At 41.0% G+C, this 13,858-nt stretch overlaps 1 protein-coding gene across 1 annotated transcript in view; it reads right to left on the minus strand.

Moving 5' to 3' along the window:
* TRPC7 (transient receptor potential cation channel subfamily C member 7) overlaps window positions 1-13,858 on the minus strand; it is a 69,336-nt gene that overhangs the window by 44,798 nt on the left and 10,680 nt on the right. The window contains exon 2 of the mRNA XM_082379663.1: window positions 8,759-8,975. Within this exon, the coding sequence (XP_082235789.1) occupies window positions 8,759-8,975 (217 nt within the window). The remainder of the gene's footprint in view (window positions 1-8,758; window positions 8,976-13,858) is intronic.

Here is a 13,858-nt window from a genome sequence, read left to right on the forward strand (position 1 = left end):
TTGCGGTGAACAGTGGCCTCTCTTCGTTGCAGTACGTGGGCTTCTCATTATGGTGGCTTCTCTTGTTGAGGAGCACGGGCTCTAGGTGCACGGGCTTCAGTAGTTGTGGCATGTGGGCTCAGTAGTTGTGGCGCATGGGCTTAGTTGCTCCGTGGCATGTGGGATCTTCCCGGACCAGGGCTCAAACCCATGTCCCCTGCATTGGCAGGTGGATTCTTAACCACTGTGCCACCAGGGAAGCCTGTGGTACATGCTCTTTTTGAATTATGGTTTTCTCAGGGTATATGCCCAGTAGTGGGATTGCTGGGTCATATGGTAGTTCTATTTTTAGTTTTTTAAGGAACTTCCATACTCTTCTCCATAGTGGCTGTATCAATTTACTTTCCCACCAACAGTGCAAGAGGGTTCCCTTTTCTCCACACCCTCTCCAGCATTTATTGTTTGCAGATTTTTTGATGATGGCCATTCTGACAATGAGGTGATACCTCATTGTAGTTTTGATTTGCATTTCCCTAATGATTAGTGATGTTGAGCATCCTTTTATGTGTTTGTTGGCAATCTGTGTATCTTCTTTGGAGAAATGTCTATTTAGGTCTTCTGCCCATTTTTGGATTGGGTTGTTTGTTTTTTTGATATTGAGCTGCATGAGCTGCTTGTATAATTTGGAAATTAATCCTTTGTCAGTTGCTTCATTTGCAAATATTTTCTCCCATTCTGAGGGTTGTCTTTTCATCTTGTTTATGGTTTCCTTTGCTGTGCAAAAGCTTTTAAGTTTCATTAGGTCCCATTTGTTTATTTTTGTTTTTATTTCCCTTTCTCTAGGAGGTGGGTCAAAAAGGATCTTGCTGTGATTTATGTCATAGAGTGTTCTGCCTATGTTTTCCTCTAAGAGTTTGATAGTGTCTGGCCTTACATTTAGGTCTTTAATCCATTTTTTTTTTTTTTTTTTAATTTTATTCCTTTATTTATTTATTTATTTATTTATTTTTGGCTGTGTTGGGTCTTCGTTTCTGCGCGAGGGCTTTCTCCAGTTGCGGCAAGCGGGGGCCACTCTTCATCATGGTGCGCTGGCCTCTTACTATCACGGCCTTTCTTGTTGCGGAGCACAAGCTCCAGACGCGCAGGCTCAGTAGCTGTGGCTCACGGGCCTAGTTGCTCCGCGGCATGTGGGATCTTCCCAGACCAGGGCTCGAACCCATGTCCCCTGCATTGGCAGGCAGATTCTCAACCACTGCGCCACCAGGGAAGCCCTTTAATCCATTTTGAGTTTATTTTTGTGTATGGTGTTAGGGAGTGTTCTAATTTCATTCTTTTACATGTAGCTGTCCAGTTTTCCCAGCACCACTTATTGAAGAGGCTGTCTTTTCTCCATTGTCTATTCTTGCCTCCTTTATCAGAAATAAGGTGACCATATGTGCATGGTTTTATTTCTGGACTTTCTATCCTGTTCCATTGATCTATATTTCTGTTTTTGTGCCAGTACCATACTGTCTTGATTACTGCGGCTTTGTAGTATAGTCTGAAGTCAGGGAGCTTGATTCCTCCAGCTCCATTTTTCTTTCTCAAGATTGCTTTGGCTATTTGGGGTCTTTCGTGTTTCCATACAAATTGTGAAATTTTTTGTTCTAGATCTGTGAAAAATGCTATTGGTAGTTTGATAGGGGTTGCATTGAATCTGTAGATTGCTTTGGGTGGTAGAGTCATTTTCACAATGTTGATTCTTCCAATCCAAGAACATGGTATATCTTTCCATCTGTTTGTATCATCTTTAATTTCTTTCATCAGTGTCTTATAGTTTTCTGCATACAGGTCTTTTGTCTCCTTAGGTAGGTTTATTCCTAGGTATTTTATTCTTTTTGTTGCAGTGGTAAATGGGAGTGTTTCCTTAATTTCTCTTTCAGATTTATTGTCATTAGTGTATAGGAATGCAAGAGATTTCTGTGCATTAATTTTGTATCCTGCTACTTTACCAAATTCATTTATTAGCTCCTGTAGTTTTCTGGTAGCATCTTTAGGATTCTCTATGTATAGTATCATGTCATCTGCAAACAGTGACAGTTTTACTTCTTTTCCGATTTGGATTCCTTTTATTTCTTTTACTTCTGTGATTGCTGTGGCTAAAACTTCCAGAACTATGTTGAATAATAGTGGTGAGAGTGGGCAACCTTGTCTTGTTCCTGATCTTACTGGAAATGGTTTCAGTTTTTCACCATTGAGAATGATGTTTGCTGTGGGTTTGTCATATATGGCCTTTATTATGTTGAGGTAAGTTCCCTCTATGCCTACTTTCTGAAGGGTTTTTATCATAAATGTGTGTTGAATTTTGTCAAAAGCTTTTTCTGCATCTACTGAGATGATCATATGGTTTTTATCCTTCAATTTGTTAGTATGGTGTGTCACATTGATTGGTTTGTGTATATTGAAGAATCCTTGCATTCCTGGGATAAACCCCACTTGATCGTGGTGTGTGATCCTTTTAATGTGCTGTTGGATTCTGTTTGCTAGTATTTTGTTGAGGATTTTTGCATCTATGTTCATCAGTGATATTGGCCTGTAGTTTTCTTTCTTTGTGACATCTTTGTCTGGTTTTGGTATCAGGGTGATGGTGGCCTTGTAGAATGAGTTTGGGAGTGTTCCTCCCTCTGCTATATTTTGGAAGAGTTTGAGAAGGATAGCTGTTAGCTCGTCTCTAAATGTTTGATAGAATTCACCTGTGAAGCCATCTGGTCCTGGACTTTTGTTTGTTGGAAGATTTTAAATCACAGTTTCAATTTCAGTGCTTGTGGTTGGTGGAAGGAGACTTTTGAACATAGACCTGAGCAAGTGAGGGAGTGAGCCATGGTGCTGCCCGTGGGAAGAACTCTTAGGCAGAGGGGACAGCCTAAGCTAAGTTTCTGAGGCAGAAACAGTTTGAAGCAAGGAAGCCAGTGGGGCTGAAAGTGAGTGAATGAGATGGGAGGTGATGGGAGATGAGGGCATAGAGGTGGGGTAGAGAGGTGGAGGGCTTTGTTGGCCTTTATAGTGACATTGGCTGTCATGCTGAGGGAGAATGTGATACCACTGAAGAGTTTTGAGGCAAAGAGTGACAAAACCTGATTACATTTTAAATGGATCTCTAGCTCCTATGCTGAGCATCTACTGAGGCACAGGGTGGGAAGGACAGAAGCAAGGACACCTGGTCAAGGCCCTTCATCTCTTAGTGGTCCACCTCTCTCTCCATCACTGGGGGACCAGTTTGAACTTGTTAGAGTCCTAAAGTCCTGTTTAGCTCTAGGGCTGCTCCTGGTGGCAAGGGAATCATGGTTTGTATAGCCAGTCTGTCTAAAGGACTACATTCATGAGTCATGGGGGAAGAGAACTGTGTGTTGTGTTTCTGGCTGCTCCAAGGCCTTCCCAGCAGTGCTCGGGAGTAGCATATGAAGACTCCTTCAGTAAGGGCCTGATACCACTTCGAGGCTCTCTGTGTCTGAGCAGAGTATATCAGGTTGTGGACCTTAGGGTGTGCCAGCCCAAAGAACACAGTGAACACAGTGCTCAATGTCTTTCTCTTAAAAGTTGTTATTATTATTAGCAGTATTTTATAATTAAAGAGCTCCAGAAAATAGAGAGAAGATAATATTAGTCTTATTTTATAGCTGCTTCCCCAGTATCTGGCACAGTGCCTGGTACATAATACAATGCTTAATAACTACAGAATATTTATGGAGAAAAAAATTGAGAAAATAGAAACAACACTATCAGAAAACTTGCACGTTGTACTCAGCACTGCATTTACCAAGCTACCTGCTCTGTGCCCTCAACTCCACCTTCCTCCTGTTAGAGTAGATGAAGTGTCCACACTCCTGCTAAGGGCAAGTCCTCTGCTTGCCTGCTGGATCCCATCCCCTCTTGCTACTCAGGAACTTTGCATCCAAAGTCAGTGGTCAAGTCTCAGGCCGCATGTTACTTGATCTATCAGCAACACTCGACGTAAGTGATCACTGCCTGGGTCTTGACACAGTGACTTTGGTTGGCTTCTGGGACACCACTCTCTTATCTCAGTCTCCTTTGCTGGGTAAGATACTTCTCATTTTCCCATCCTTGAAATATTGCTGTGCCCGAGGGCTTGGTCCTCGGTTCATATGTCCACATTCACAGTTGAGGTATTGCATATAATTTACTTTAAGTAGACTGACATTTCCAAATTTATGTTTCCAGCCCCAGCCTCTCTGACCTTCAGCATCTGTAGTTGCTACTTGACATTTCCACTTGGAGATCTAATAGATAATCTCAAACCGAACTCTTGATTTCCATATCTACTCTCTCTCCAAACTGCTCCTCCCCTGGTCTTTCCTGCCTTAGAGGAACTCTCTATTATACCATTACTTGAGCTAAAAAACTTGGAATTTTCCTTGATTGCTCTCTTTCTTTCACACCCCACAGGCAATCCAGTAGTAAATATTATTGATTTTACCTCCAAAATATAATAACCGTCTACTACCTCCTCAAAACCAGCTATTTCCTGTCTGAATTACTGCAGTGGCCTCCTAACTGGTCTCCCTGCTTCTGCTCTTGTCCCAGAATCATCTGTTCTCTACACAGCAGCCAGTGATCCATTAGAAAATGAGGTCGTAGGATGTCACTTCTGCACTCAGAACTGTCCAGTTGTTTCCAGTCATACTCAGAGTAAAATCTAAACTCTGTACCATGGCCTCCAATGCCTTGCATGATTGACTCTGCCTATCCTGTGACCTCATCTCTGCCATCTCCCCCTTATTTATTCTGCTGCAGCCACACTAATTTCTTTGCTGTTCCTCAAACTTGTCCAGCTTGCTCCTGAATGCAGGCCTTTAACACATACTGATCTGTCTTTCTGGAATGCATTTCACCCAGATGTCTGCAAAGCTTGCTTTCTCTTTTCCTTTAGGTCTCTGTTTACATTTCACCTTATCAAAGGAGGGAGGTAAGAGAGCTTGCCCTTACCTGCTCAACTACTCTGATAAGGTAAAATGTGAACAGAGACCTGAAGGAAGAGAGAAAGCAAGGTAGGCAGACATTTATTCAACTTGTCTTCTCAGTCAAAGAAACTTGAATACTGACTGGGTATTTGAAAAGAAATTATTAATTTTCTTTTATGTTTGTAGTTCTGTTTTAGAAAAAGAATCCTGATTTCTATTACCAGTCATGATGGAGCAGTAAACTGGAAAAAAAAAAGAAACTATTTTCAGACGTTGGAAATAGCAGAGCACTGTGATCCTTAAGAGAAACAAGCAAGGTAAGCCACATGATAGCCCTGTCTTTTATTTTTTTCTGGAAGCACATTTCAGTCTGCAGGGTATGGAGAGGGATTCCAGAAGCACAGAAGGCAGTCCCAATGAGTTGAATACACAGAGATTAGAGTTCAGGAAGGCTGAAGTGATTAGATGTTATATGGCAGAGTTCCAGAGAGAAAGGTACTATAGAACCAAAACCCCAAACCAAACACAAACAAAAATAGTCCAGAAATTTACATAGATGTCCTTTTGAATGTTCCCTGAATGCTAAGTCATGAATGCATAGAGTAAAACTCCACAAACAACAGCCAGAGAGCTGCAAGCTGAACAGTTTCTAGAGCTCACCCAGAGTGGAAAGATGTTTGAGCTCTGACCATCCACAGTTGAGAATCCTTGTTGATTACCCTGGGCATTTAGTAGAGACCCAGATGTGTGCCTCTATAGTACAAGGATAATCAATCCTTATGGTAAAGCTTTTCCAGGTCCACTCTAAGAAAGTTTGAAAAGGACCAAACTCATCTGTAAGAATTTAACAGCCTGTCAGAATAAAGCAAAAAAACTCTTTAAAGGAAGACAACAAAATCTAGATGCTCACCAATATAACATGTAATGTGCCCATCATTCAATCAAAAGTTACTGACACACCAAGATGTAGGAGAATATGATCCATGTCAGGAGAAAGTTTAGTCAGTAACCCAGAAATGATAGAGATGATGAAATTAGGAGTTAAGGACTTTATAACAGTTCTTACTATAAATATGTACATTATGTTCAAGGATTTAAAGGAAAATACAAACATCACGAGGAAGGAAATGAAAGATATAAAAGAGAACCAAGTGGAACTTAAAGGGTTGAAAAATATAATATTTGAAATGAAAAATTCAGTGGTTGGGGATTAAAGTCACAGATAATGGAGAAAAAATGTCAGTGAACTTGCAGCACAGAAAGATTAGAAAAAAGTAAAAGGAAAATTATCTTTTAGGATACACACAAAAATGTTTGTAGATGAAATTTTATGATACCTGGGATTGGATTCAAAATTCTACAGGGTTGAGAGAAGGGAAATAGGATGAAACAAAAATTAGCTTTGATTTGCTAATTGTTGAAGATGAGTGATTGGTACAAAGGGTTCAGTATAATCTTCTCTCGAAATTTGCAGTTCTTAAAATTATTCATGATAAAAGTTTGAAAAATATAATCTAGTAAGAAAAAGTAGTTTGAATCTTTCTTCTGTCTAAAATGTGACAGGAAGTAGGTCAATGAAAAATAAGTCTTCCCCTTTACAATACTTCTTATATAATGGTCTTGAAAACTCAGCTTTGCTTTGATGGGTAGAAGCTGGGACAAGACTACAAAAGCTGGGACCTCTGTAGCTAGAGATGCTTCCCTCTTGTTGGGATAATGCTCTGACACCCAGGAAGAGAAATATGAGGATGCAGGAAGAAGTCATGGCTCAGTAGGAGTACCATGGTTAACATATGGTAGCACCCACTGAATGGGGAGTATGCTTGGACTCACCTGCCTTCTATTTGCAGCCCAGGTGGGGAAATGGGATGGGTGAGTGATTGGTGCCATAAATACTTTGTTTTATCCATAAACCCAACATGTGAGTTTTTTTTTTTTTTTAACCGTGTCTTAGTTTAAGTTGCTATAACAAAGTCACACAGATTGAGTGGTTTATACACAACAGAAATTTGTTTCTCACAGTTCTGAAGGCTATAAATCTAAGATCAGGGTGTCAGCATGTTTGGGTTCTGGTGTGAGCCCTCTTTCAGGTTGCAGACTGCTTGTTGTGTCCTCACATGGCACAGAGAGGATGAGAGAAGTTCTCTGGGATATCTTTTAAAGGGCACTAATCCTATTCATGAGGGCTCCACCCTCATGACCTAAGCACCTCCCAGAGGCCCCACTTCTAATACCATGATTTTGGAACTAGGGTCTTAACATATGAATTTTGGGGGATATAAACATTCAGTCCATTGTAAAGTGCCTAGTGTTAAAGTGCTTAATTTAGTTAAATTGGAGGTGGGGCCGGTATACTAGGGAGAATTGGGATAGACTCAACTGTGAAAGTGAAGCCACAGAACTTACTCTGCAGCAGGCTTTAATGTTCCTTTCCAACTTGAGTACCAGTGACTCTACAAAATGAACCTTTGGCTACAGACTTGCTGGTTGATTAAAAGCTCCTGGGAAGCATGGTGTGCTTTCCTGTCTCTGCCCTTTGGGTCAAACCATTCTTCTCCTCATTACCTTCTGCCTATTGAGAGATCCAGCTTAGAGACCATACTCCCAGTTGTTCTCAGTTTGGGGATCTGTGGGATATTCTCCAATGGTTCAACTCTTGTGGCTCTCTTAGGCAATATCATTTAATTAGCACAGGGCATGTACTGGGCTGTCTTTTCAGGTATTTGTTCTTTTGTGAATTTGTTGGTTGAAAGTACAGACACTTTGACCCTGAATACGTTTTGACTCAATGTTTGTGAACATAAACATAATGAATATTACGCCAATATTGAATTTTTGTTAAGAAAAGCAATTGGGGGTGAATACCATTAGGACAGTTTAATTAATTGATAAAATCTTGATACTGCATACATTTTTTGCCTTTTTTATTTTCAGTTTTGTTTTACTCAAAACATTCCCATCAAATTCAAATCTTTTTGATGTAAATCTTATAATTTATTGATCAAGTTTTGGTTATTTACAATATCACTGATTATAGTTTTTGCAGGTTTTCATTGTTTCCTACCAAATCTGATTTTTTACCAATAAATTTTGCAGTTTTCAGTGTTAGAAAAATCTGCAACACAGTTGGCTATGTACCATTTTAACCATTGCCAGTTTTATCTTATCTTGCTTGTTTCTACTAGTAATAGTTCTTGTGAGTTAGGCAAAAGAGAGATAGCCTTTCTTGACTAGTCAGTGAGGCAATTTGGAAGGATTTCCTTGGCAATTCCAGTGGCAGACCTTGGCAGCACAAAATAGCACCACAAAGAGGAATTCCACAGCTTCATTACGTTCACTAACACAAATAATGAGAACATGTTACTCCCCTAACTTTTTAGATTTGTATTATTACTATTCTACTATGTATCAGTATTCAGTGGTAACAAAAAATATCTTTGAAGCTATGCAATCTTATACTTTTTTTCAGAGGCAGAACTTGATTTCCTAAGGCTTCTAGTAGACTGTATTTAAATGAGCAAAACCATATGTCCCCCCCTCCCCCACACACTTTACAGTCACTTTCAATACACACATAAGGAAAGGTACAGAACGAATCTCCCCCAAACACCTCCTTTCAAAATTGGGATTTATATTACAGGTCTGTGCATCTTTTACACCAGCACATACAGAAGTTGACTTTGGCTTCCTTGCTGGTCATCTCCTCACCATTTTGTCTGCCAAGAATGCATTCAAGAGGAGAGGAAGAGCTTCTGAAGTCAGGGTTTAATAATGTCCTATTATAATTAGGGGAGGAGACATTAAAAGAGTGACATGCTTACCCAAGACCCACTTCATGATGAGCATTTCTGTCCAGGAGAATTGTGTAGTTTTCACTCTGAAGATCTGTTTTGGGTAGTCTGTGAAGGTTTCATTGGGCAGGGTTTTAACACCTTCAAAGCGATCTGATGCGTTCACAACTAACAATCCCAAGAAGATTGTAAAAGAAACTGCATGTGCTACAAATTTCATGAAAGGGCTCCTCAGGGTTCGTCCTAGCTGGAAACAAAATATATACAAGACATGTTAATCTGGCAGCTCCAGGCAAGTTCAGGGCTCTCTTTAAAAGGCTTTTGCTGAAAGTTGAACCAGAGAATCCTCAGTTTTGGACAGAAGCTGCTAATTGAACCCAGACATTTTCTCTAGAGCTTTTATGTGAGAGGCTGCTTGACCAAATCCATTTTTCTACTCACTTTAATTTTTTCTGTTTAGAAGACTTAATGGGAGCGGTAAGAGAAAGGAGTAGAACACACTAATATAACATCATTTTACAGTCTGACTGCACAGCTACCTCCAACCATGTGGATGTGAATTTTATGCTTTATGAATCTAGGAAAAAAGTCTGTTTCAGTAGAGTTCAGAATTTAAAAAAAAACACTTTGGATATGCTCTGTTGCTCTTTTGTCTGTTTTCTTGAGTTTTAGCTTAGATGACTTATTTTCCACATTTCTTATATCTTGGTAAATTTATTTAAAGCTATGCATTTCCCACTATGTACTGCTTTAGCTATGTTCCTATAAATTTTGACATGTAGCATTTTCCTTGTATTCAGTTATAAATATTTTTATAATTTCCCATTTGATTTCATTTTTAACTCAGAGGTTATTTAGTTTCCAGATATACAGGACTTTTCCCCCCTTGCTTTAAAAAATCCTGTTTTTATTGCAGCATGTGTTCAGATCATAGCCTCTGTGATACTACCCTAAAACTATTGAGATTTTCTTTGTGGCCTAGTACACGATTAACTTGTGCAGTTGTTCCATGTGAGCCTGAAGTGATCCAAAAGATGCCTTTTAGGGAGTAGGTATTGGTCATATCTTCTTATCCCTGGCTTGCCATCCAAAGGCCACTTGGATCTTTGAGGACTAACTTGGGGGCTGCACAGTCAGTCTTTGCTGACCACTGTAAATGAATTCACTTGGGTCTCTTCCAGGTCACTGCTGTCACCCTCACCTAAACACCCTCACCTAAACACCTCACCAGGTATACTGATAAGACAAGAGCAAAGAGGGGAGTCTTTTCTGGATCTCAGTTCCTTCTCCAGGGCAAATGTTCAGTTATAGCCAGTGACTAGTTAATTGATATTCATGTTCTGCCTCGTTCAGGAGTCCTAGAGTGAAATGTCACCCAGCATGTAGAGTATTGGTTCAGCAAAAGATCAGCTATAGGAGTTTCTCCTGGTAAAATTTCCCTAACTATGACTATGTTCAACATAACATTTATAAATCAGATGGCTTGATAATGTTCTTTCAGTAGGCTTCAGTATGCTAATCATCCACGTTAATGGTGCCAGTAATTATTGTAACGTTCTAATGTCATAGAACCCATCTGTTGAAATTTAAAAAGATAATTTTAATCTTTTTTTAAAAAAGACTGCGTTTCAAGTCTGAACGTTGGAAATCCCTATTTGTGCTGGAAAGAACTTGTTCGGATTCACCTGCATTGTCAAATTGTCATATGGCACTAAAATAACTTCAGAAGTGTTGAAAAAGGTGTTTACCTGAAAACTAGGGGGCCCACAAACATCTTACAAATGACATTTCTTAGTAATGTTTAACCTTATTATTTACAAAATAGGGACTGTAGATTATTTTTAGCCATAGGTAGATGTACTAAATTCAGAATGTAGAGATTAAATATAAGGACAAATAAAATACCTTACATAAATTCAGTAAAAAAAAAAAAAAAAAAAAACGGAATCAAACGATGTCTCATATTGACTTATGTGATGTCAAATACATACTTTGAATTTTTCAACATTTTATCTGACTGCGTTGGCATCTTGGAGCCCCATTTCCCAACCAAGATGCTGGGATACTTTGGTGTATACAGGCAACATCCTTAGATAGTCATTGCATTGTTTCCTGTCACTGTGTCCTAGCTGAGGTAGTGGTGAGAAGCGAGGAAAGTTGGAGAATGACTGCAGAGTGGGGAGAGGAAAGGTTGAGGAGAGGGCAAGGGATACCAGATCTGTGTGTCCCAGCAGGGTCCCAGAAATGTCAGAAAAAGGTGGAGAACACGGAGGTAGACACAGCTGTTCAGGGATTTATGGCCAAGTTTCCTCAATCCTTTATCAGTGAGCTCTATGTAACATCTTCCAGTGACTACCTGGATGAGGACCTGGGGACACCTCTCCATCTTCTCATCTAGGCAAGGCACCTGATGTCAGGAATCTGCACGCAGGTGCACCCATGCTGGCCCTGGGATTCCCCATAAGAGCTGCTTTGAGGAATTTAATGTTGTCTTTGTTCCCTCCTTCCAGTTGTTATCTTCCGGCAGAAGATGCATCTGTAAAAATTATTGTATTTAGTGCAGATGATAAGAAAAAACCCTGATAAGGCCCTGCAGTGATGTAGAAGGTTACCCTGGGCTCAGTCCCACTTGATTAAAGCCATAGGGAGGAAAAATGAGTTTAGGAATTGATGCACCTTTCTTATATTTCTTCTGGGCTTGAAAGCATCTTCTTTTTAATTTATTCATTTTTGGCTGTGTTGGGTCTGCATTTCTGTGCGAGGGCTTTCTCTAGTTGCGGCGAGCTGGGAGCCACTCTTCATCGCGGTGCGCGGGCCTCTCACTATCGCGGCCTCTCTTGTTGCGGAGCACAGGCTCCAGACGTGCAGGCTCAGCAGTTGTGGCGCACGGGGCCTAGTTGCTCCGCGGCATGTGGGATCTTCCCAGACCAGGGATCGAACCCGTGTCCCCTGCATTGGCAGGCAGATTCTCAACCACTGCGCCACCAGGGAAGCCCGAAAGCATCTTTTTAACTGGTAAAACTTTGATAAAGGTCAGATGAGATCAAATCATTTCTGTGATTTCCTTTTTCTTTTTCTTTTTTTTGTGACATTCCATTTTTATCTCAATTTTTTGAAGCAAATTATGCTTGGGGTAAACTTCCTCCTTTCACAAGGTCACCAGGTGAACCAAAAGAAAGGAGAAAAGTCAGCCAATATATACCAGCAGTTCTTAGCTGGGGAATCATTAACGCTGAGTCAGGTAACAGCGTTAGGTATAAAAAGAGATGGTAGAGCTTTGGGAGACATAGGCCTTGTTCTCCTCTGCCTGAAGAGGAAAACTGGTGAGTCTGAAACATGGGCTAAAGCAGCTCTGTCATTACTTGGCCCTTAGGAGCTGAGAACATATCGGGAAGTCCAGGCTTGCTGTACTCAGTCTCTGGCTCAAGCCCAGACTTCCTGGGTACTTTTCTTTTACTCTGGAAAATAGGTGAATGTGAGAATAACTGAGTAGTGCTCCTGAATTAGCTCCAAATGAACTGCATTCTCAAGTCCTCAGGGTGGACACCTGCTTTTACTTGTTGACACACCTCTGTGTTCTATGGCACTGGGCTCTTAGCCCACAAGTGTAAGCACCTAACTGGGACCTGGTAGCCACTTGCCCACAAGGTAGGCCATGGCTGCAGTAGAGCACCCAGAGAGTTTCCAGCATCTCTCCCCAGTCTGAACCTCCAGTCTTCCTCATCAAATGCCACCCTCTCTTGCCGCCAGCTGCCAGTGGCCACAAGCAAGGGCTTAGTGTACAAGCTGTTTTTTTGTCTTACTGGACATTCCAGGGACACAAAATGTCAGTCAGACAAGTCTCTGAACAGAGGAGAGGAAGCTGCAGCCATGGGGCCAAACTTTCCTGCAATCATTACTTCTAGAATATTCCAGAAGACACCATAAGTCTGACCCCTACGTTCCATGGTGGCATCAGTCTCTTGAATTTACTGGGTCCCCAGAAAGTCCGGGATTCCTCCCCCTTCCACACATCCTTTTTTTTGCATCACATCTGCATGATATTGGCCAAGATTCTTCTCAGACCTACTGAAAATCTAAAAAATTTAGTCAGCAACTGGCATATCATCTCTTTCTGAACGCTTCCCCAAGCAGGTAGAGGCAAACCAATTTGCTGGTGTTGCTTAGTCCCAGTTCCCTGGAAGCTGTCACATTTAGTCTTACAGCAAAAGTGAGGATTGGCAGTGTTCGGCTGTTGTTTTAATGATTGATGTCCTAGAATTAGTTTGTGGCTTAGAGAGTGTGGAGGCAGCACCCCTGTCCATCTCTGGACGAAGGCAATGATCTAACCTGCAGCACAGACTAGATAATACTACTATGAAAACAAGTGCCTAAAACCAATGACCAGCGCTAATCCAGCTTTCAATCTGGTTAGTCTTTTTTCACTCACTGTGCTTTTTCCAGCTCATGATAAAGGACAGAAAAAAATAGCCTTACCCTACATATGTATCATTTGGGGAATACCGATTTAGAAGTCTGTGTCATGGTAGACTGCCATAGAAACAAAATCCTCAATAGATATGAGGTTGAACACCACAAATATTCAGTATGAGGACTTTTATCTTTAACACTATTCTACAGAAGAAGGAGTTTGAGTCCTAATTTCTTTCTCTGACACCCCTCCTACTCTAAGGCAGTCAGTTCCTTGCCTGCCTGGTTAGGTGGCCTGATTAGCAGATCTGAAGTCTTGGGCCCATCGTCCTGGCATGAGTTTTGTCTTGGTGGAGTTGACAAGAGGATCCATTCACTGATGACACTTTTATTAACTGCCTTAGCTGACCAAATTCCCTGTGGAACTAATCTCCCTGTAGTCATATTTCTTCTACTGAATGTTGATTCCCTAAGCTTAATTGCTTTTTTACTGTATCACCAAGTAAATGCAGCTTTGGAGACTTTAATGACCACTTAACCTACGAAACATATTTCAGAATTTCGACATGATTTGTTTTTATAGGCGCTAGCTCTTGCCTGAAGCTGGAGTGACTGCTGATGCCTTTTGTGGCTTTGGGTCAGATGGGCTGTAGGGAGGGTGGAACAGGAGGTGCGGCAGCTTGGCTCTTGCAGGTTCCACTCCTTCCATTACAGGCGGGC

This window comes from Balaenoptera borealis, assembly GCF_965194805.1.
Source record: "Balaenoptera borealis genome assembly, chromosome: 2".
In the NCBI taxonomy this organism is placed as follows: Eukaryota; Metazoa; Chordata; class Mammalia; order Artiodactyla; family Balaenopteridae; genus Balaenoptera; species Balaenoptera borealis.